Below are 24,412 nucleotides of genomic sequence, written 5' to 3'. Positions count from 1 at the left end.
GCAGAAATAATAGAAAATAATAGAGGAAAGAATAGGAAAAATAGAGAAAATAAGATATAATACTAAAAACATATGTAAGTAACCCAGAAGAAGGCAGGGAAGGTTTAACGGAAGAACAAAGAAGCAAAAGGCACAAAGCAAAAAGTGAATAGCAAGATGGTAGACAAACTCAACCAGGTAAATAATAGCATAAAATGTTCAAGACTAAATAATTAAATTAAAAAGCAGGGACTGTCAACCTAAATGAAAAAGCAAGACCCCACTGTATGCTGTCCATACGAGATGAACGTAAATTGAAGATGCAAGGACAAAAATATATACCATGGAAATGCTATACCTAAGAAAACTGGTCAGTCACATTAATATCTCATATTAGAAATCTTAGAGTAGACTTTGAGACAAATATTAAAGGGGCAATTTATTAGGAAGATACATTAATCCAAAATATGCTCCTAATGACAGAGATTAAATATTCATGAAGTATCCTGAAACCATAAAACTGAAAATATACACGTGGTGAGCTCTTTGACATTGCTCTTGATGATGACTTTTGGATTTGGTACCAAAAGCAAAGGAAACAAAAGCAAACAAGTGGGATTACATTAAACTCAAACTTCTGCGCAGCAAAGGAAACCACCAGTGAAATGAAATGAAGACAATCTACCAAATGGGAGAAAATATTTGCCAATAATATATTTGATAGAGGATTATATCCAAAATATATAAATAACTTACACAACTCAATAGCCAAAAAAAAAAAAAATCGAACAATTGGATTAAGAAATGGGCAGAGAATCTGAATAGACATTTTCTAAGGTAGATATATGGATGGCCAGCAGGTACATAAAAAGATGCAAAGAGTCTCAATATCACTAATCATCAAGAAAATGCAAAGAGACAAAAAAGAAATCAAGAGGGATATATATAAGATCTGAATGACACTATGAACCACCTTGATCAAATTGATATTTACAAAGCTCTTCACCTAAAAACAGCAGCATACACCTTCCTTTCAAGGAAACACAGAACGTTTGCAAGATAGATCATATGTTGGGTAATAAATTAGATCTTAGTATATTTTAAAAGATTGAAATAATACAACATATGTTTCTCTGACTAATGGAGAAAGATTAAATGTTTCCTTTTGTAAATCAGGAACGAGGCAAGGATGTCTCATCTCATCACTTTCTATCCTGGAGGTCCTAGCCAGTGCAACAAAACTTCTAGAAGAAAACATAGGAGAAATCTTTATAATTTTGTCCTTAGACGGGGCATAGAAATTACTTACTTTAAGAGAAAAACAAATCCATTGGATTTCAACAGAATTAAGCTTTTCCTAGTCAAGCTGCCATTAGGAAAAAATAAAAGACAAGTTATAAACTGAGAGAAACCAACTATAGTACCTGTATCTAAAAAATGGTTTGTATCCAGACTATATGAGAACTTTTACAATTCACTAGTAAGAAGTAAAACAACTCACTTTTTAAAAAATTACAATACTTGGAAGTTTCATAAAAGGATATATGAATGCCCAGTTAGTTCATAAGGAATCTTTTAGTCATCACGAAGTGCAAATTAAAACTGTGTGTTACCACTTCATGATTACTAATATGCTAAAATTAAAAGAAAATAACAACACCAAGTGTTGATTTGACTTGGAGGAAACTTTCATACATTGCTGGTGAGAGTATAAAATGGTACAATCGCTTTGTAAAACTAGCAGTTTTTTGTTAAAAGAAATAAACATTTATCAAAGACTCAGTGATTCCACTCCTATGTATGTACCAGATAAAAATGAAAACATGTCCACAAAGAGACTGCAACATGAGTGTTCATAGCAGCTCACGCACAACAGTCAAAAATTTGAAACATGCAAATATCCATCATTAGATGAATTAATAAATAAATTGCAGTATAGTCACACAAAATGGCTTATTACTCAGTAACTAAAAAGTGATAAATATCAAAATACTGTTCTGGGTGGAAGAAAACAGACACAAAAGAGTAAATACTGTATTATTCCACATGTATGAAATTTTGTAACAGGATTCTAATTTGTAGAGGTAGAAATCAGATTAAGTGGTTGCCAGTGGTTGCCAGGAGTGAGTGTGTGTGTGTGTGTGTGTGTGTGTGTGTGTGTGTATGCTGGGGACGGGGGATCAAGTGCAAAAATATGGGAGCATTTCAGGGGGTGATGCTAAATGCTTTATATTTTACTTGTGGTGCATATGTTTGTCAAAACTCATCAAATTAGAATATGTACATTTTATCATGTATAAATTATCACTCAGCACTTTGATTTTAAAAGTAATAATATTGGATTCAGATATTCTGGATTTAGCTATGGAGAATACAGAGTGTGTGGCAGCAAAGTTGCCAATAACATCATCATCTCATTCAAGTGTTAAAAGTCTGCAAGGAGTAGGGTGGTCCTTGCCCATTATTTTTTTCTAAAAGTTTTTTTATTTTTATTTTTAAAATCTTTTACTCAAATTCAATTTAGTTAACATATTATTAGTTTCAGGGGTAGAATTTAGTGATTCATCAGTTGCATACAACACCCAGTGCTCATTACATCAAGTGCCCAGTTACCCCATCCCCCCACCCATTACCCCTCCAGCAATCCTCAGTTTGTTTCCTAGAGTTAAGAATCTCTTATGGTTTGCCTTCCTCTCTGTTTTTATCTTATTTTATTTGCCTTTTACCATAAACATAGCATGCAGAGTTAGAGTGATGAAGTGAGTACCTCTATGAAGGGAGTCTGTGGTGAGCCATCATTCCTCCCTTGGTCTTACTAGCACTCCGACCTCCAGTCTGAAATCACTGGTTCATATGCTTGTCTGGTCTAGTAATAATAATAATAAAAAAATTTTTTCAACATCTCTTAAAGGCTTTACCCTGCTTGCAGGTTCCTTCAGGCTGGCCCTAAATATTGAGAAGGGAAGGCAGAATTTGAGTACATTCTTTTCTGAGTATTATTCTTCTACCCCTTCTCTACATCTTGCAAATCATGGTTATTGACTCCTTCAGGATTTTATCAGGGGCAGGCCAGGGCTGGATGGGCAGAGGGGAGCTTATTTCTCTGGTGTTGTCAAATGGTAGAAGTTGTTAGGTTTTTTAAAAGCTGACCTCTTCTTTCATGGCACACTTTTATGCTTTCTTTGGACATACACTTTCATATCTTTCCCTTTGCCAGGGATCTCTCACTTTGTGCTGGTTTTTTACCACTCCTTTATTAGAGCCAGACACTTTGTGGTACCCTTCTAACTTGGTCCTTTTTGTATATGCCTACTTTTGTATATGTACTACAGAGAAAGAAAGAAAGTAAGCATAATTGAATGGAGAACATACATTAAGGAAGGAAGGACCAAGAGAAATGAACATCATCTCAAGTGAATCAGCAACTCAAAGAAAGGGAAAGGAGGAAGTAGAAAAACAAAGTGAATAAAAAAGAAATAAAATATAACATATATTTCTAATAATATAATTAAATAAAACATAAATAAAACATATATTTCTAATAATATGATAATTCCCCCAGTAAAAAATACTGTCAAACTGAGTTAGAAAGAAAACCCGCAGCTTACAGTAAACATGCTTAAAGAAATGTTGAACACCTATGAATGAACCGATACCAGAAAATTAAAACAAAAATAAAGCTGTCCCAGGAAGCAATGTCCACATCAGACAAGTTGGCATTTAAGGTTGAATAAGGTCTAAGCAGTAAGAGAAGAACATTTTATAATGAGAAAAGGTATAATTTATGAAAAAGATATAATATGACACAACTTATATGTATCAAATAACACAACAGCTGAATATAAAGCCTAACCTAAACTTGTTAGGGTTTATACATGTGACAGACATATAGAAAATACAACAATAGAGGCCATTCTCTATGATCATAATCTAAGAATATTATAAATTAATAATTCAAAGGTGATCTACTGGTGGCAAGGATTTAGAAAAATAGATTTTTAATAAATTGCTAATGAAAATATACATATAAATTTTATTTACATATTTTATATATATGCAATTATATAAATATATATAAATATCTGTATAAATTTTTTGGAAAGCAACCCAACAACACCTATTAACATTTAAAATATGTCAACTCATTGACCAGCAATCTCATCCTAGAAACCCATCCACAGGAATAAAAGCACTAGTATGGATGGGTACAAGTACATGGATTTTATTGTAGCATTTTTTTTTGATAAGAATATAAAAATGAAGAAAAATGAATGTCATCAGTAGGGAACGATCAAGTAAGTCATGCTACATTTGCAGTATAATATACTATACAGCCATTCAACGTAATAAATTAGAGCTATAGTTATTGACTCAAAGGAAATTCCATCAGATACTGTTGAGCATAAAAGGGTATAGGCAAGTATATGCAATATATAGTTTCCTTTTTGTATAACGGTGAAAAATAGCTCTATTAATGTGTGGGTCCCGATGCTCACATATGTGTGTGCATGTATATATTTGGTTAAATGAGCATGGAGAAAATAGAATGGGTTATGGGGAGCAGGTGGACTAGAGAGGTGTTAAGGGAATGTTGTTGGAAGATAAGAAGGGGGGTCGAGGGCAAAATTCATTTTAAGTAAAATATAGTTAGGTGTGTATTTTATGACTCAGAGACGACCATGATTTCTTATTATCTGAGAAAAAACTGTTATGAACCAAAGTATAGGCATAATTCTGTTTCAGTTAAAAGTCACTGCTTATCTGTGTCTGTGTATTTGTCTATCTATTTGCCTTATATGTGCATTTGGGAGAGCAAAGAAAGTTGAAGTCAGGTTTATGGTTGAAAAGAGGAACGAATGGCTGTAAAATCTTAACAAGGTCAAAGAGAAAATGGTAAATGATTAGCTGTGAGTCACAGTAGGGAAGGAAAACTCATGGAGGAGATTTTTGAGTCTGGGTGGCTTGGCAAAATAGTGAAAAGGAATAGGAAATAAGGGGAAGGAGTCCTTTAAGAGGAATGAAGTTTGGTTTTATTTTCATGTCTAGCCCTGGGGTGTTAGGAGGACTTCCAGTGTCGTTGAATGGTGGTGGGGGAAGTATGAAAGAAAATCATGCAATACATCATGAATCGCTTATTTACTTATAGTTTGTTTCTGTACACTTCATTTGACTATCTAGTGTGGAGAAGTTTTGTAAGCCTTTAAGCAAAAAGAGAAACAATAAAGGAAAAACACTCATACTCATGATTATATAAGACTGAAAACCACATCTTACACACACACACACACACACACACACACACACATACCCCTCTCAAAGAAATTAGAAGGCAAACTGCAAACAGAAAAATATTTTGAGCCTGTGTGCCAGGCAAACAGTTAACTTCTTTGATATGGAAAGATAAAAAATCTTAAAGAAAATGTTAAATATTCCAACTGAAAAAAATTGGGGAAATGGCAACTTACAACATAAAAAGCATATGTGCTCAACAAACATAAAAGTGTTCAGATATTTAGAGTTACAGGATTGCAAATTAAAATAACTATGAAATGTTATAATTTTGTCTACCAAGGAGGCCAAACTGAAAAATACAGTGACAGTCAGTTTTGGCAAGAATGTGGGTAAACTGGATACTCTCATACATTGCTGACTGCAAATTGAATTTTGATAGTTCTTTGTGTGAATCTTAAGTGTTTGATTTAATATTCCTGATCTTAGATACTCATTTGTGAAAATAAGCACAGATAAATACTAAGATTTTTTTGTGAAATTTTTCAATATGATGTAAATATCCAACCAAAGGGGTCTGGTTAAGTAAAAACAAATGATATACTATGGCACAGTGATTAAAAATCAGACTTTGAGGAATATTCAATAATGAGACAATATAAGTGTAAAAAAGGATGAGAACTACATTTACAGTATGATCATAATTTGATAAGAATTATATTAAGTACATAGGTATATAATATATAATTGTTACATAAGGTATATAATTAGATGAAGTTTACATTAACAGTTATCTAATATATATGTATTTACTATATACATTTTTATAAATAAGAAGGTAGGTTTTAGACCAGAGAACATTTTACATAAGAACAAAGAAAATGTTAAGGACTTTTAGAAGACTATCTCTTTGGTTGGGACTTTATTACCTGGACACACATGGCATTACTATGTTTTAAGATAAAGCAATATAAATTCCATTATGTCAGAGATTGTTCCTGGTAGGCGGGATTTCTAACATGGTTTCCCAAAGAAGTCCAAGCACCCATCCCCAGAAACTGTACACACCATGAGAGAGCTATTCTGGGTGCACCTAATCTAATCACACGAGCCTTTAAAGGATAGAACTTTCTCAGGCTGGTAAGCAGAAGAGAAGGCAGAAGGAAAAGTTGGAGAGATTCAAAGCATCAGGATGCATCCTGTGGTCGTTGGCTTGAAGGAGACCGCAAGGAAAGCGTGAGAAGGAAATGAATTCTGCCAACAACCAGCAAGCCTGGAAGAGGATCCCAGGACCCAGATGAGAATTGCAGCCCTGACTGATACATTGACTTGGGCCTGGTAAGACTTGAAAAAGAAGAACCAGCTGGGTCACGTTTGCCTAGACTTCTGACCTGCAAAATACTTAAATGAATATTAAGTTGCTGAGTTGGTGGAAATGTGTTCCAGCAGCAATAAAAAATGAATATATTGCTCAATGTTTAAAAAGTATGTATAAGTAGAAAATGGGGTATGGTTCTTACATAAGATGTAAAAGAAGGATTAAGTGCATGGGCTTTGAGGTCAAATAGAACTGGGCCTAAATTTCAGATTTTTTACTGGTTAGCTGTCTAATTTGTGCAAGTTCTTTGATCTTTCCGAGTCCCAGTTTCCAAGTCTGTCAAATGAGGTAATGACAGCTCTTTTAACAGTTTGTTTTGTGTGAGTGTGTGTGTGTAGTAAACAATATAATACATACGAAGTTTGCTAAAACACTAAAAATTCATTCTATTATTATTTCATATTTGTTATTCCAGCCACCAGTTATGCACTGAGAATTTAAATTTTAAGTCTTTTAAAAGGAGGCATATTTAAAATGTAATTCCACTGCCTTCCCTTCTCTCTTTCTTATCTTGATTTTGACCATATCAACCTCACTATCAGTGAATTCTGTTTTAGACGCGAGGAAGCGCTTTTAACAGTCTACAGGACTCTCATCTCAATAGATTAAAGTGCCGGGCTTCTCACACAAGGGGCACCTGACCCATCGGACTCTCCCTGAAGAAGGACATTTGTTGGTATCTGCCTTCAGTTTGGCACCGTGGACTGGGAGCAGAGTCAGAAAATACAATGAAACTGTCGCTGCTCAAAATGCATGAGCCACATAGACCCTGACTAGGGAGAAGAGGGTGGCTGGGTCATCTCTAGGGAGAAAAAGTTTTCTAAAAGCATGCAGACATGGAGACCATGTCCTAAAACTTTTACACTATGGAAGTCTCATTTAAAAAAATGTCCACAAGAGCAATTCCAAAGGGCTAGGGGATGATCATATTTAATCCGTGGACGACGGAGTGGGAAAAGAGGACCAGCAGCAAGACTTTGGCTGCTTATGGTATATGATACATGTATACTTAAAAAAAAAAAAAAGATATTGGGTCAACCTTATGAGATTGATTAACTGATTAAGTTATAATTTAAGAAACAGTACTGGGGCGTTGAGTGGCTCAGTCAGTTAAGAATCTGCCCTTGGCTGAGTTCGTGGTCCCAGGGTCCTGCTCAGTGGGGAGCTTGCTTCTCCCTCTCCCTCTGCCCCTCCCCTTGCTTGTGCTCTCTAGCTCTCTCTCACAAAACAAACAAACAAAACAAAAAACAAAAAATAAAAAACAAAAACAGTATTGAAGGTACACTATTTTACGCCCCGTGTTAGACACTGCAGAAGAAACAAGATGAACAAGACATATTGTCTGCAAAGAGATTTTTTTTGTTTTTGTAAAGAGTTTTTGATCTAGAGCAGTGGTTCTCAACTGCGGATGCCTTGTCCCCCAGGGGACATTTGACAATGCCTGGAGACATTTTTGCTTGTCAAAAATGTGGAGAGGGGTGGAGAGGTGGAAGCTATTGCTGGCATCTAGTGGGTAGAGGCCAGAAATGCTGCTAAACATTTTACAAAACACGGCAGCCCCCATAACAAAGAATTATCCAATCCAAAATATCAATAGTGCTGAGACTGATATAAAATAAATCATGGACGATATGGAAAAGATAGCTCAGGTGGAAAATACTGGGCACAGACAGAGAACAGAATCTTCTAGTTTCAAGGTATTGAAACATTGGTATGAGATGCAGAGGAGTTTCTTTGAAAACTCGATCCCAGAAAAATAGTTGATAATAGAGAATCCTACCCAGATGTGGGTAGGAAAGCAGATCAGACACAGCTGCTGCTTGTAAATTGCATCCATGTGGCGTGGCCATTGGTAGAGTTCTACTTGAAGTTCATGCATTGACTGAATTAAAATTGTGGAGGCTAGAACACCTTAAAGTCTCCTTCTTACAATTCTTTATTTTACCCCCATTTGTCAGGCTTTATATAAACGCTTAGATTACAGTAGTATAAGCTTACATATCCTCTGAAGTGAAAATCTGTAATATATTTTTTCCACCTTTTGTTTTTAACCCTAGGAAGCATTTCTAATAAAATTGGTCCCTGCCCTATGGACTGTGATCTCAATCTCTTAAAAGAAGACCACGAATTACACAAGAAGGTAAGATGAAAGCTGTAGACGTTGGCTTTGGAAAGACCATGAAAACAGTAGCCCCTGATTATTAACTATGATTTCTTAAAATATATTTACAGGTAGAAAGTAATTTGGTCTTCAAAGCAGGTTTTGAAGTGTGGGACATGCTAAAGCAGCTGACGTTTGTGAAATCAGTAATGCCAATAAATTTTTATTACATCCGAATCAGACTTCTTTAAGCTGTTGAAGACTTTAGTTAAATTAATCAGTCTACAAGACTCTTTCCACCTTGGGCAGGGTGATTAGAAAATGTGCTGATTGTACTGTGCTGTATTTGGCATGATCACGGCTGCCATGAAGGCTGTCCAGAAACTGTCTTGATAAATTTATATAAATTACATATCCTGGCTTTTCAAATGTTGGCTAAGTTAATTTACTGGCATTACTGGACCCAGTTTTTAGATATTCAGCCATTTTCAAAATCCATATCTATGCAGATCAAGTGACTTTGGGTTTTAAGTATTCAGAAAATTTGGCCTAGCCAGAAAGTTGAAGCAAAAGGATTGTCCTCCAGTCCCTGCTTTTTCCCATACAAATTACTTGAATCATTAATTTTCCACTTTCCTGACTAAATAAATATAGGTATATAGAACTAACTTTTTTTTAAGATTTTTTTTTTTATTTATCTGTGAGAGAGAGAGCGAGAGCAATAGCACAAGAAGGGGTGAGGGAGGGCAGAGAGAGAAGCAGACTCCCTGCTGAGCAGGGAGCCTACCATGGGGCTCGATCTCAGGACCCCGGGACTGTGACCTAAGCCAAAGGCAGGCACTTAACTGACTGAGCCACCCAGGCACCCCTAGAACCAACATTTTGCCTTACACTCAAGAGAGACTTTAAAGTCAGTCTTGTTTTCATCTCTAAATAGGGGGCCACCATCTAATCAAACAAATGACTAAGTTTTTAATGTCTAGATGACCACTACAGCATTCAAAATTGCTATGTTTCTATCACAGCTCGTATTAAAAAAGGAAACTTAGGAATCAAAACTTTAGTGAAATTTGTGCCGATGACACTTGAACTCAGTATTTACTGAGTGCTTGGATATGACTAGGTTCCAGGAAATGTTCTCAGTCCTCTGCATCAAATAACTCATCTCGTTCTCATAGTCAACTAATGGGACAGATACTACCATTATCATCATTTTCCCTATTTTACAGGGGACACAAATAAGGCGTGGGAGATGGAATGAGTTAGCCAAGATAATGTTGCTAATAAGTGCGTAGCTGGGCTTTGCATCCAGACTGTTTCTGGACTCCATATTTGTATTCATCGTGAAATAATACTTCAAAATAGTTGCGAATTATTTTCTCCTTTTAGCTAGGTATACATTGTGTCCTGCTTCTTGGGTCGTATACCTTAATTTAAGGGCCAGGATAAGGAAACAAAGAACAACTTCCTAGGAAGGGAAAGGGAAAAAGCTCATGTCCTTTTACATATTACATATTAAGTACTATTATGTATTTTTTAAAAAAAAAGATGTATTTATTTATTTATTTTAGAGAGAGGAAAAGAGTATGAGCCGGGGGAGGGGCGGAGGAAGAGGGAGAGAATCCTCAAGCAGATTCCCACTGAGCATGGATCCCAATGTGGGGCTCGATCTCACGACCCTGAGATCATGACCTGAGCCGAAATTAAGAGTCAGAGGTTTAACTGACTGGGCCACCCAGGCATCCCATGTATTACGTACTTTTATGTATACTCTTTGGGACACTGAAGAAAGGGTATACACATGAGACTCCCAGGATATTGTGGATCTAATATTAGTCTTCTAAGTACCTTTGTGAATTTTCATACTAATTGTTGAATTTAAACTTTGGAATTAGAAAAAAGGCTTAAGCAGGTAAGGTGAGAAAGAATACAATCATCCAGAAGAGCTAAAATTCTTCCCTATATTTTCTGGGTTGACATGTTCAATTAAGGAATTCTTTTTCACTTTATTTTTTTTTTAAGATTTTTATTTATTTATTTGACAGAGAGAGAGAGAGAGAGAGAGAGAGAGACAGCAACAGAGGGAACACAAACAGGGGGAGTGGGAGAGGGAGAAGCAGACTTCCCACTGAGCAGGGAGGCCAATGTGGGGCTAGATCCCAGGACCCTGGGATCATGACCTGAGCTGAACGCAGACGGCTAAGGACTAAGCCACCCAGGCGCCCTGCTTTTTCACCTTGTTTTTAATATTATATTTCAAAAATTGTGAGTCAATTGCTTGGGATATTTTGCTCTTCCCTGTGGGTTAGCCACTTTGGGAAGGTGTCTTAACTGAATACCTTCAGGAAGAAACTTGTTCTTGTCAGGAATGTGTCTCAGTTAAGTCAGTGGTGTGAAAAGAGAGACAGCACACACCCATCACCCAGAATCAAGTGACTGAATGCTGTGGACCAGAGCAGTTATACCACCTACTAAACCTCAATCTAAGACTCTTGACTCCAACTTAAGAGTTGTCCTTTTTCCCTCATCTTGGCATGCTTACTGGAAATTAATCTGGATATTCCATTGATAAGAGAGAGCTAACCTAGGCAATTGCCAGGGTGGCTGTGGGCAAATGAGGTTAACCTACAACTTCACAAGGCATGCATCAGTTTTCCAAATAACACATGACCAGAGAACATTCGAAATTTGTGGTTCCAAGAGGCCAGAAATGCTAGCTCTCCTCCAGAGGGCAGAAAGAGAAACCTGGTGGTGGTGGGTGGGGGGGGGGGTTGTTACTCAATTTAGAGGTCTCTCTAGGTAAATTCTAGGCAGCCAGGGATACCTTATTTCTTCCTGGGCATTGCTAATGGAAAGCCTATCTTGACAAATTCTCTGGTACACATATCATATATGAATTCAAGAAAGAGGAAAGAGTATTCTTGCTGGATGGCCTCAGGATTTAGGGTGGTTGAATTTGGAGCTATGATTTTTTTTTTTTTGGATGCTAATAACAGCATAGATGGGATTGAACGTGATGTCATGTTTGTTTGCTTTGATATTTCAGATGCACCTGGTGTTTGTTGTTGTTATCTCTGACTTATAGTTCTGTGATCTTATGAACACAAGCCTCTTAGCAGAGTGCCTCCACCCCAAACCTTCCTCCACTGCCTTTTTAAAAAAATGGTGTACCTCGTGGGGCAAGCATTAAAGCGTCCACCACTGCTTCCTTCTGATCTCCCCAGGGCAGTTCAAACACATTTGTAATCCTCAGGATTCAGCCTTTTATTCACTATTTCCTCTTTCTAAGGCTCTCTCCTTTGATGAAACAATCCCCTTGCTCTTCATCTGGCCAGATGGGCAGATGAACAGTGCTCCTCAGAGCCACGCACAAAGACCCTGTAAGGAGTTTGGGGAAAAATGCTGCCACTAAGTGGAGCTTCGTTGTGCTAATGGTTTCCAATGCACTGGTATCCCTGGCCTGTGAACTTCAAGCTCCTTTCTCCACCCAAAGACTTACCTTCTCATCCGTCCCGTCATAGACACCCTTCTCCACTAGCTGATTGGGCCATGAAAGGAATTCTGGGGAAGGAGCAAAACCTCTGAACACGGAGATAGGGACCCTGGGTTTTGCTTCCTATCCTATAATGCAATTTAATGAGCTTATCATGTCAAGAGTTGGACAACTTTGAGATTTAATATAAATCTTCCTATAATATTTTCTACTTAACTGCTTCATCGTAATGCTGAAATAAAAGCAAAAGAAAGGATGTGAAGTGTTCCATTGATTGCCTGGGCTCTGTAGTGCATTGTGCCAGATAGTGCTTATATCCTTAATATTCTAAAGTATTTTAAGTGCTCTCCGCCCCATACCCTGAAGAATTTTATAGTTATTATCTCCACAGATTCTTGTCTCCACAAGAATCCTGTGATCTATGTAGCACAAATACTATCTCCATTTTTCAGGTTAAAAAGCTTAAGCTCCTGAACTTTAAATAATCTAAGTTTCCAAAAAAGTGAGAAGATTCGAATGTGTGTCTTCTGACCATGACTCGTCGACCCGTTTCACTACAACACCATGCACTCTAATTTTTAAAAATTCTTTAGAACACTCTTGGCTGTCATTTTGTGTTGTGTTTGAAAGAATGCTCATTCATTGCTTTCTAAACAATGTTGCATTTTTTAAAGATTTGATTTATTTATTTGAGAGAGGGAGAGAGAGAGAGAAAGCATGAGCTGGGGGGAGGAGCAGAGGGAGAGGGAGAAGCAGACTCCACACTGAGCAGGGAGCCAGGCGCGGGCTTGGTCCCAGAATCCTGAGATCATGACCTGAGCCAAAGGCAGACAGCCTAGTGAGCCATCCAGGTGCCCCATAAACAGTTACATTTGAATGGCAACTCCCACAAACCAAATTTTTAGTTCTCAAACTTGAAAATCATATTCTGAATTTCAGCAATTTATATTTCAGTATTTGCTGTTGATTTCTGTGATGGATTAGGGGATGAGTAGCCATACACAAAATATATGAAATGTGATGTTCCAGAACAAATTTTGCACCACCAATTCTTAAAGTATAGATATTCATATTTCTAAAGACATTGCTTTTGGAATAATTTCTTTTTAGTGATGATGTTCTTTGGCTTCAGGGTATAGACAGGATCTATTTTCTTTTTCTAATGTTGATGATGTCCTAATTAAAGCATTATTTCTCAGGTATAGATTCAAGATACAAATCTGTGGTTGGAGGCTTGTTTCAATTCCTCTCTGTGAATAGGCTCCCAAACCCTGGTTCTTACTTGGGAATTTCCCTGCCCATACTTACCTCCTTTTTGGATTTAAACCTCTTATTTCTTTGTGCTTTTCCTTCCTTTTGGGGCTCATTCCTTTGGACATAAACTAATTTCCATGACTTTCCGTCTCTAAAACACGTATTTAAAGAGATTTTTATCACATTAACTTAGATATTCTTTGAAGGAAACCCAAAGGTTCAAAAAATATTTGTTATTTGTAGAATTCATGGTGTTTTTCTTTGTGATTTAGCAACTGGAGATAAAGCTTGTTGTTATTGTAACAGAAGTACTTAATGAAATGACCTCTACTAGGTATTTCTTGAATGTCAACTGTGTGGCTATTTCCATGTTAGACACTGTGAAAGACAGAGAGAAATATACTACCTCCCACTTCCACCATGAATTTAGTTGAACAATCAGGATATATATTCATAGCTTAACCAAATAGAAAGCAATTTAATGCATTCTATCATGAGACACCTCTACTTCACCAAACAGGAACTTTGGTGGGTAAACCAAATCTATGGTATGATTCTTAGTGGTGCTTTCAACTTTCTATCAAGGGAAATTGAATAAAGTGTCTAAGCAATTCATAATGACATTCCTTTAAATCTCAAATGTAAATGTTACAAAATATGTTTTAAGCAGTCTAGTAAGGTATGCAAATCAATTGTATTTAATTGGGACAATTCAAAACTCTCATATTTTTTTAAAGCATTTTGTCATTCTTTTACTTAACCAAGCAAGAGTAATAAAAAAATCTAACAGTAAATAATCTTATTAAAAATACAATTATTGACACAGAAGTTACAGAGGCTAAGAAAGATAAGGAAGACCCCATTTATTTACTTATTTATTTATTTATTTATTTAGGGGGATAGGTTTCTCTTTTTATAAAAAAATTATTGAGGTATAATTGACAAGGCATATTAAAATTAGTTTCAGGTGTATAACAGAGTGATTTGATATTTGCATACATTGCAAAATGATCACGACAAGAAGTCTAGTCACTATCTGTCACCAGACAAAGTTGATACAACATGATTAACTATATTCCCCATGCTGTACATGACATCCCAATGACTTACTTATTTTATACCTGAAAGTTTATACTTTTTAGTCCCTTCATCTTTCACTTACTACCACCCCCACACTGGCAACCAACCATCTGTTCTCTGTATCTATGAGTCTGGGTTTTGTTTTATTTTGTTTGTTTTTTGTTTTCTGTTTTTTTTTTATTCAAACTATAAGTGAAATCAATGCAGTATTTGTCTTTCTCTTTCTGACTTATTTCACTAAGCATAATACCATCAAGGTCCATCTATGTTGTTGCAAGTGGCAATGATTTCATTCTTTTTTATGGCTGAGTAATATTCCATTATATATATATACCACATTTTCTTCATTCATCCATTGATGGGCACTTAAGTTGTTTCCATATCTTTGCTATTATAAATAATGCTGCAATGAACATAGGGGTGCACATATCTTTTCCCCAAATTACTGTTTTTGTTTTCTTCAGATACACTTCCAGTAGTGGAATTGCTGGATTATATGATACCTCTATTTTTATTTATTTCTTTATTTGTTTATCTATTTATTTATAGAGAAGTAGAGAGAAAGAGAGAGCGAGAGAGAGGTGGGGGGCCGGGGCAGAGGGAGAGGGAGAGAGAGAAACTCTTAAGCAGTCTCCACACCCAGCATGGAGCCAGACATGGGGCTTAGTCTCACAACCCTGAGATCATGACCCGAGTCAAAAACAAGAATCAGACAGTTAATTGACAGAGCCACCCAGGTGCCCCATATAGCTTTATTTTTAATTTTTTGAGGAAGCTTTATATCGTTTTCTGTAGTGACTCCAACAGTTTACATTCCCACCAATAGTGCATGAGAGTTTTTCTTTCTTCACATCCTGCCAACACTTGTTTCTTGTTGTTTTTTTGAGAAGAGTCATTCTGACAGGTCTGTGGTAAATCTCTTTGTGATACATTTCCCTGATGATGAATGATTTCGAGCATCTTTTCATGTGTCTGTTGCCCATCTGTATGTCTTCTTTGGAAAATTGTCTATTCAGATCTGCTGCCCATCTTTTAATTGAATTTGTGCTGTTGTTATTGAGTTATATAGATTCCTTTTATACTTTGGATATCAAACCCTTATCAGATATATAATTTATAAATATCTTTTCCCATTTAGTAGGTTGCTTTTTCATTTTGTTGGTTTTTTCCTTCTCTGTGAAGAAACATTTTTAGGTTGATGTAGTATCATTTGTTTATTTTTGCTTCTGTTTCCCTTGCCTTTGGAGTCAGATCCAAAAAAGAAAAAAACAAAACAAAACATTTCTAAGAGCACTGTTGAGGGCTTATCACTTATGTTTTTTCTAGTTTTATGGTTTCAGATCTCACATTCAAGTCTTTAGTCCATTTTGAGTTAACTTTTGCATTGTGTAGGAAAATGGTCCCGTTTCAATCTTCTGCATGAAGCTATTCAGTTTTCATACCATTTATTAAAGAGATCATTCTTTCCTCATTGTATATTCTTGTCTCCTTTGTGGTAATTTAACTGGCCATATATGTGTGAGTTTATATCTGGGCTATTTTGTTCTATTGACCTATATAGACCTATCTGTTGTTATGGCAATACCATACTGTTTTAATTATTATACGTTTGTAATATGGTTTGAAATCAGGGAGCATAATACCTCTGGCTTTGTTCTTTTTTCTCAAAATTGTTTTAGCTGTCCAGGGTCTTTTGTGGTTACATACAAATTTTAGAATTATTTGTTCTAGTTGTGTGAAAAATGTCATCAGAATTTTAATAAGGGTTGCAGTGAATCTATAAATCGCTTTGGATAGTATGGACATTTTAACAATATTAGTTCTTCCAATCCAGGAGCATGGACTATCTTTCCATTTATTTGTGTCATTTTCAACTTCTTTCACCAATGTCATAGTTTATACTGTACAGACAGTATGTAGAAGTGTCTCTCTCTCTCTTTTGATGTATTCAGCCATTCTGTCTTTTGATTGGAGAAGTTAGTCCATTTACATTTAAAATAATTATTGATAGGTATGTATCACTACCATTTTGTTCATTATTTTCTGGCTGTGCTTATAGTTCTTCTTTGTTCCTTTCTTCTCTTTCTCACTTCCCTTGTCATTTGATAACTTTCTTTAGTGTTAGGTTTAGAGTCCTTTTTCATTTTCTCTTGTGTATTTATTGTAAGATTTCACTTTGTTGTTACCATGAGATTTACATATATCACACTAAATATATAACAGTTTATTTTGTTGATAGCAACTTAAATTTGAACACATTCCCAAACTCTATATTTTTACTGCCTCTCCCAACATTTTATGTTTTTGTTGTCACTTTTAATATATTTTTATTTTACATATTTCTTAATCAGTTATTGTAGTTTTAGTTAATTTTACTCCTTCTCTCTTTTAATCTTCTTAGTAGTTTTATAAGTGATTAAGCTCCTACCTTTATCATATATTTACCTTTTCCAGTGATATTTTTACTTCCATATATTTTCTTGTTGTTAATTAGTGCCATTTCTTTTCAATTTGAAGAAGACCCTTTAATACTTCTCACAAGGCCAGTTTAGTAGTGATAAAGTACTTTAGCTTTTGCTTATCTGAAAAACTCTTTATCTCTTCTTCAAAATTGAATGATAATCTTGCGAGGTAAAGTATTCTTGGTTGGAAGTTTTTTCCCTTGAGCACTTTGAAGTCATGGCCTCCCTTCTAGCTTGCAAAGTTTTTACTGAGAAATATCTTGATAGCCTTATGGAGTTGCCCTTGTAAATGACAATTTCTTTTCCTCTTGCTGCTTTTAAGATTCTCTCTTTATCTTTTAGCTTTTGGCATTTTAATTATAATGCGTCTTGGTGTGGCTCTTTTTGGGTTCATTGTATTTGGAAATTTTGGGACTCCTGAATCTGGATGTCTGTTTCCTTTCCTAGCTTAGGGAGGTTTTCAGCCATTATTTCTTTACATAAGTTTTCTGCCCCTTTCTTTCTCTCTTCCCCTTCTGGGACCCCTATGTTGTGAATATCATTGTGTTTGATGTTGTCCCAGAGGTTCCTTAATTATACCCATTTTTAAAAATTCTATTTTTCTTTTTGCTGCTCCATCTGGGTGAGTTCCATTGCTTTCTCTTCCAGCTCCCTGACTCATTCTTCTACTTCATCCAGTTTTGTTTAATCCCTCTAGTGTATTTTTCACTTCAGTTCAATATTCTTTGTCTCTGTGAGTTTTGCTTGGTACTTTCCTGTTTTCTCTCATTGTTGAAGTTCTCACTGTGTTCATCCATTCTTCTCCAGAGTTCAGTGAGCATTTTTATGACTATTACTTTGAATTCTTTATCAGGTGGATTATTTATGTCTGTGCCATTAAGGTCTTTTACTGTGGTTTTTGTCTTGTTTTTTTGTTTGGAACACATTTCTCTATTTTTTTTTTTTCTGCTTGACTCTCTGTGTTTGTCTCTATGTATTGGGTAAAACAGCTACCTCTCTCACTCTTGAAGGAGTGGCCTTGTGTAGGTGATGATCTTTCTCATTCTTGTCTTAGCTCTTGGTTGTCTCTAGAACCTTTGTGATTATCTAAATTCCCTGATTTATTTATTTTTTTAAAAGATTTTTATTTATTTATTTGACAGAGAGAGAGATAGCAAGAGAGGGAAAACAAGCAGGGGGAGTGGAAGAGGGAGAAGCAGGCCTCCCATGGAGCAGGGAGCCTGATGCAGGGCTCGATCCCAGGACCCTGGGATCATGACCTGAGCCGAAGGCAGACACTTAACGACTGAGCCACCCAGGCGCCCCCCTGATTTATTTTGATATGCCCCTATTGTTGAGGGTATGCCAGGACCTGTAAGTGATCCAAAGGAAATGATCTCATTTAGTACTTCTTTTCAGGCTGATTGGAAGTCAGACCCTCAGGCAGCAGCTTTTAAAGTATGTAAGTATATACAGTATTGTGGAGCTACAGTCATAATCTTCGCTGGCCTTAAGACCCAGATATTTGGAGGTGTGCCCTGGACAACAGTTGCAACACATCAGGGCCCCAGACAAGTGTAGAACTCTGTTTTGGGAATTTATCAAGCTGTGGTGAGGCCAAGCAGGTGGGCAAGGATGGTGAAACCATGCTTATTTTCCCTGAGAGTGACTCCTTAGCTTCTATGTGTGGGAAACCTGAAGCTTATCCCTCAAGCTGAAGCTCCACGCTAAGCAAGTAGGCCTTTTTTCACAGGAGGACCTGGGTTGTGTTTCAGTCTGCTGCCTCTGCAGTGCCCTGGTGATTGTGGCCTGACAAGAATAAACAGTACTTTAAATTGATGGCTATCATAACTAGATTTTGTTCTTAAGGTAATCAAATCAGTCAATTTCATATTAAAAGAAGTAGCCTTGGGGCACCTGGGTGGCTCAATTGATTAAGCATCCGAATCTTGGTTTTGGCTCAGGTCATGATCTTGGGATTGTGGGTTGGAGCCCCGCATCAGGCTCTATGCTCAGTGCAGAACCTGCTTGTTCTTGTCCCTCTCCCTCTGCTCCTCCCCAGTTCGCGCGCGCGCGCTCTCTCTCTCTCAAATAAATAAATAAATAAATAAATAAATAAATAAAATCTTTAAAAAAAAAGAAGTAGCCTTGTTGAGTTCACTAGAGATTTGATGACAGATCTTTTTCATTTAAGTTTCATTCTGTTTCTCCTGGTTGCTGCAACCTCTGAATTCAAAGCAACATTTTGCAGTTACAAAATATTTTGACTCTGAAGTTGTGCTAAAACTTGCATGAACTGATATCAAGGAATGTCAGGTAACTGACCTCTTACAAATGATACTTAAATACGTCTGAGAAGAGTCTAAAGAAAAAAAAAGGGAAAGGTTTTAATATAACTCTTCTAAATGCAAGTCATGTCTACTTTCCTTTTTCTGTAGACCAGTGGTTTTCAAATGAATTTTTATTGGCGGCAGCATTTTGCAATAAAATCTTACAAAAGTCCCCAATATATAAACAGATGGAAGTTCAACTATTTTGGGGAATAAGGAAGGAAAAGCCCAGATAGGTTAGCTGCTCCCTCTCCTTACTTCTCACCATCATGGGGCTCTTAAGAATCACTGGTTGAATGATAGGGATCAGTTTCTTCAATAAAACAATGTGGTTACTAGATCCATCATCATGAGTCACATGATTCTCTGAAGTTCACTAAATTAACTCCACAGACATTGTATGGTCCTGAGTTTAAATATGTTGTTGAAAGTCACAAGCTATGGGACTAAGAAGCTATTAGTGGCAAGGCTGCTGAAGCAGAGAGCAGAAAAGGTTTCAGAAAGAGTCCTAGTGGCCTTTGATTCCTCAGCTGCTTCTCTCCTTCTCCATAGGCTGATTGTTCAAACTTTCCTTCAAATTCCTTTTTGCTGAAAGTGAGTTCATGCTGCATATTCTTTACTTGCAACCAGTAGTCCTGACAATACAAATACCATGAACATGGCTATTTCTCTTTTAATTTCAAAAACATTTGTAGAGGTTATTCCATGTGAAATAATGTGAAATTGAACATGATGGTCTCTGCCAATAGAGACATGATGATTTAGTGAGAGAATGTGGAATGCAAAGCAATCATTTCAATGCAAGAACCATGGCTCAGGTAACTTTCTATCTGATGTCTGCTAAAATACTTTATTTTTTTTATTTGCTTAATTTCATGGATAAGGGAGAACGTCTGATCGATCACTCGGTGAAGGAAAAATTAGCTGCTTGGAGAACTACAGAAATTGAGGATTATTCAGAGGATGCATCTTACCTGGAGGAACTGGAAGAACATAGATTTTCAGTTTGGTGAGTAACTTACCCTGTCTTTCTCTTTTCAAATTTAAATTCATTGAATTAAAAAACTCTTTATTCGTCCTACTCTTTTATTATTCATTTATTCAACAAATATTGATTGCATGTCTATTATAGGCTATATGATAAGTACTGACTTGGGAAAGCTCATAGTCCGATGAAGTATATGGATACGTAAAAACATCAATGTGATGTGATAGTGATATAGATAAAAAAACGCACAAAGTGCTACATAAACACATGGAGAAGTTGATGGCCATGTTTCTTTGAGAATGGAGAAGCATTCTCATAAAAAGTTTGAGCCAAATCTTAGGTAGAGGAATGCAGTTGAAAAGTGGTGATGGTTTGCTGTGGGCAGCATCTGGAGATGGAATTGGGAGGGTGGCTGGGGTGGAAATATGCTGTCAACCTTAGTTCTCTTAAGATTCAAGCAGATGATAGTTATTGCTCTCTTTACCTGGTGATGTATATACAGGTGTATCTGCAAGCATACATGTAATAAATATTTAAAAATGTGTAAAAGAGGGAGCAATGGAGCCTCTTAGAGGTAATGATTATAGGATTTTGCAATGGTGGGATTTGTAAAGGGTGGGGGGAATGAACACCAGTAAGTGACAGTATGACACATGGAGTAACCCAGGAAAGAAGAAGAGACCAAGGAACTATATTCAAAGTCATCCGTTCCAAACCACTGCCTCCCTGCCTACCTCAAGATCCTTGCCCTGAATGGTTTCCCCAATGGGTAATTACCTACCCTGTGACTTAGTCCCAAAGATGTTCTCTTACTCTTCCATCCCAGAACCACCGTTGGGAAAGCATAGTATCAGCTCAAATTTCTTTTATCCAGTCACAGTTTTAATAAGTTCTATTGGTTTTTAGTTAAATTTCAAAGTTTAAATACTTTTCACCAATGCTTTCCTGAAAAAACTGAAGTGTGGTCTCCAGGCTAACTAGTGAGTCATGCTCTGAATCAAGAGATGCAAGACTGTGCTTCAGAAACGTCATGCAGGAATGGGAGCCAAGGAGTCCAGAAGATGAGAGATATTCATACTTCTTCTAGAAAGAAAAATAATATACAATAAATGCTCTAAGTCTAGACTAGGGATTGGCAAGTACAGGTCCCAGGCAAAATTCTGTTCTCCATCTATTTTTGTTAAAAAAAAAAAAAAAAAGGTATAGCTGGAACTGAGTATAGCAGTTTGGTTACATATTGTCTTTATTTTTCTGTACAATAACAGAATTGAACAGTTGAAGCAAAAGCAGTATGACCCATAAAGTCTAGAATATTTACTATCTAGCTCTTTACCAAAAAAATTTTTCACCCTTGCTCTACATTGACGTAGATATTTCTCTGTTGTTCACTCATGACATTCACATTATTTTTAAGATACTTTTATGCTTGGGGGGGGCACCTGGGTGGCTCAGTTGTTAGGCATCTGCCTTCAGCTCAGGTCGTGATCCCAGGGTCCTGGGATCGAGACCCGCATTGGGCTCCCTGCTCAGCGGGGAGTCTGCTTCTCCCTCTCCCGCTCCCCTGCTTGTGTTCCTTCTCTCACTGTGTCTCTCTCTGTCAAATAAATAAAATCTTTAAAAAAAAAAAGATATTTTTATGCTTGGGGTGCCTGGGTGGCTCAGTTGGTTAAGCATCTGACTTTGGCTCTGGTCATGATCTCAGGGTCCTGGGATCGAGCCCCGCATTGGGCTCAGCAGCGAGTATACTTGTCCCTCTCCCCCTCCCCTTGCTCATGCTCTCTTTCTCTCTCTCAAATGGACAAATAAAATCTTTTTATAAACAAGGTATTTTTATGCTTATTTCCTTTATCAGGTTGGGGCTCCTTGTGTGTTTTGGTTATCAATTGCTGCATGATGAATCTCTGAAGGCTGAATATCTTGAAATACCAACCATTTTATTTGTTCACAGTTCTGTGGGTTGAGAATTCAGGCAGAGACACATGATGAAAGGCTTGTCTCTGCTTCACCATGTCTGAAGCTTCAGCAAGGTGGCTCAAATGGCTGGGGTCTGGCTTGAATACTTCCGTTGGGACCATGTGTCTGGGATCTTGGTTCCTGCTCTCATCTGAGGTCCTCACTTTTCCACATGGGTCTCTCTCTGCTGATGTTTGGGCTGCTTCTCAGCATGGTGCCTGGGGTCCAAGTAGCATCTTTCCAAGCAGAGGAGGTGGAAACTGCAGATATCTCAAGGCCAAGTTATACTGTATTCTATTGGTCGAAACAAGTCACAGGGTCAGGCAGAGGAGGAATACATTCTACTTCCTGATGTGAGAGGAGAAAGGTGGCATTGCAAAACAGCATGTTGGGATGGAAGAAATCATGTGGCCATCTTTGGAAGCATAACCTACCACATTTTGCTTTATTTCTGTGTGCATAGCTCCTAGCATAGGGCTCAGCAAATATTTGTTGAATAAAACAAACAGATTAATAGAAACGAAAGGGCATAGGTGTTATGGGTAAACCTGAGGATGGATTCCAGTTTTGCCACTGCTTGTAACCTTAAACAATTTACTTACCCTCTTGGAAGCTATTTTATCCTGTATGAAGCTGAGATAATAATACCTGTACTTGAATGCTGTGGTTCTTGTAGAAGTTGAAAGATCACATATAAAAATCTAACATGTAGATTTTTCATAAAGGCAACTAATATTATTAACATTAATAACAATAAAATTTAAGGCAAATATCTTTTCCAGAGGTTAAAATCGAGGCCAAAGGTCGCACTAGCATGATTTCTCATTTCTCACATCTGTCTTCCTTTCTGGTCTTCAAACACACCAGCCCTTTATCACATCAGGGACTTCACAGTTGATGCTTCCTATGTGTGGGATGTTCTCTCCATTCTTAATAGTATGGTTAGAGGCACAAACTGTAAGCCTCCCCAGAGAGGCTTTCCTGACTACCATCCCTCTTCTGATTATTTACTTTCTCATCACCTTGTGTTCTTCTTTAAAGTACTCATCCCAGTTTAAATTAATTTTTTATGGTTATTTCATTTATTTACTGATTTATGTTTTTTTCACTAAACAGAAGCTGTAGGCAGGAAGGAACCCCCTCTTATCTGGTAACTCCTGGGTCTCCAGGCCTTGTTTCTAGAATACCTGGCTCATAATAGGCAATCAGTAAATATTTACTGAATGAGTGAAGAAAAGGATAACTGAGTGATCTGTCAGCTTCTCTCTCTCTCCCAACTCCCTTGGTTGTCATACCTATTTATTTACTTTCAATCTCTCCCTTCTTTGAAATTGCCACCATTAAAAAAAAGAAGTAATACGGGATAATTAACCACTATAAATATTTCTTTTTAAACCAGGATTGAGGCTATGGGGGCTACTGAGACTTCTATAAACTTGAGTTTTAACTGGTCTGAGATACAATCTGAACAATTTCCTTGATGTTTTATTAGAGCTGGTAAATCATTTATTGGGGCAGCCTTTACCTAAATTCTCTCCAAATCCCCATAAAAGGCATTTAACACAGAATACTGTACGACCCAGCTTCAAAGATATATGTGACATTGTATGAGAAGTATTTGCTTCAGTGCAGCAAGTTTGAATGTATGCATTTTCTTTCTCTATTTCTTATATGGTCTATCTCACTCCACTTCTCTCCTTCCCCTGTGCCTCATTGTAACATGCTGATTTGGGTAAATCTTGTAGATTGTTAAGGCTTCAGTCAATCACAGCTTCCAATTAAAAAAAAAGTATAGGACCTTTAGCTAGTCAAATGCAAGTTTATCTTGTTTGTAGCTGTCAATTAAAAAAAAAAGCTTCCAAAATATAAAACTGTTACATTTTCTCAGCCAGATATATGCTGGGGTGATGGGAAGACTGTCTTCTGCATCTATTTTGAGATAACATGATATATCCAAGGCACCCCTCCATACTTTTGTAGTACAAGATTTATTTCCAGCATCACTCATTTGGGTGTGCAGTGGTTGGCTCTGTTATATACTCCCCTGACACTCTGCACATTTTCTTTGTGCTCCTTGGCACACCGTGAGGAGGTATTCCATAGTCCCTTTTTTTCATTAGACTGGAAGTTTAATAAATTTCACAGGGGTAACGATTAAGTCTCTCATGTTCTTTCTGGTCTGGCCA

The 24,412-nt window shown here is 36.9% G+C and overlaps 1 protein-coding gene across 1 annotated transcript in view; it reads left to right on the top strand.

The window, feature by feature from the left end:
• The window catches only part of LOC114212517 (uncharacterized), a gene marked incomplete at its 5' end in the record, with an annotated part of 237,378 nt that overhangs the window by 143,386 nt on the left and 69,580 nt on the right, over positions 1-24,412 (top strand). The window contains 2 exons of the mRNA XM_028107391.2: positions 8,644-8,726; positions 20,170-20,294. Of these exons, the coding sequence (XP_027963192.2) occupies positions 8,644-8,726; positions 20,170-20,294 (208 nt within the window). The remainder of the gene's footprint in view (positions 1-8,643; positions 8,727-20,169; positions 20,295-24,412) is intronic.

This window comes from Eumetopias jubatus, unplaced genomic scaffold, assembly GCF_037043125.1.
Source record: "Eumetopias jubatus isolate StellerSeaLion01/CBP00866 unplaced genomic scaffold, mEumJub1_p1.0 scaffold_6, whole genome shotgun sequence".
NCBI classification, from domain to species: Eukaryota; Metazoa; Chordata; class Mammalia; order Carnivora; family Otariidae; genus Eumetopias; species Eumetopias jubatus.
This window is presented reverse-complemented; position numbering and strand designations above follow the sequence as displayed.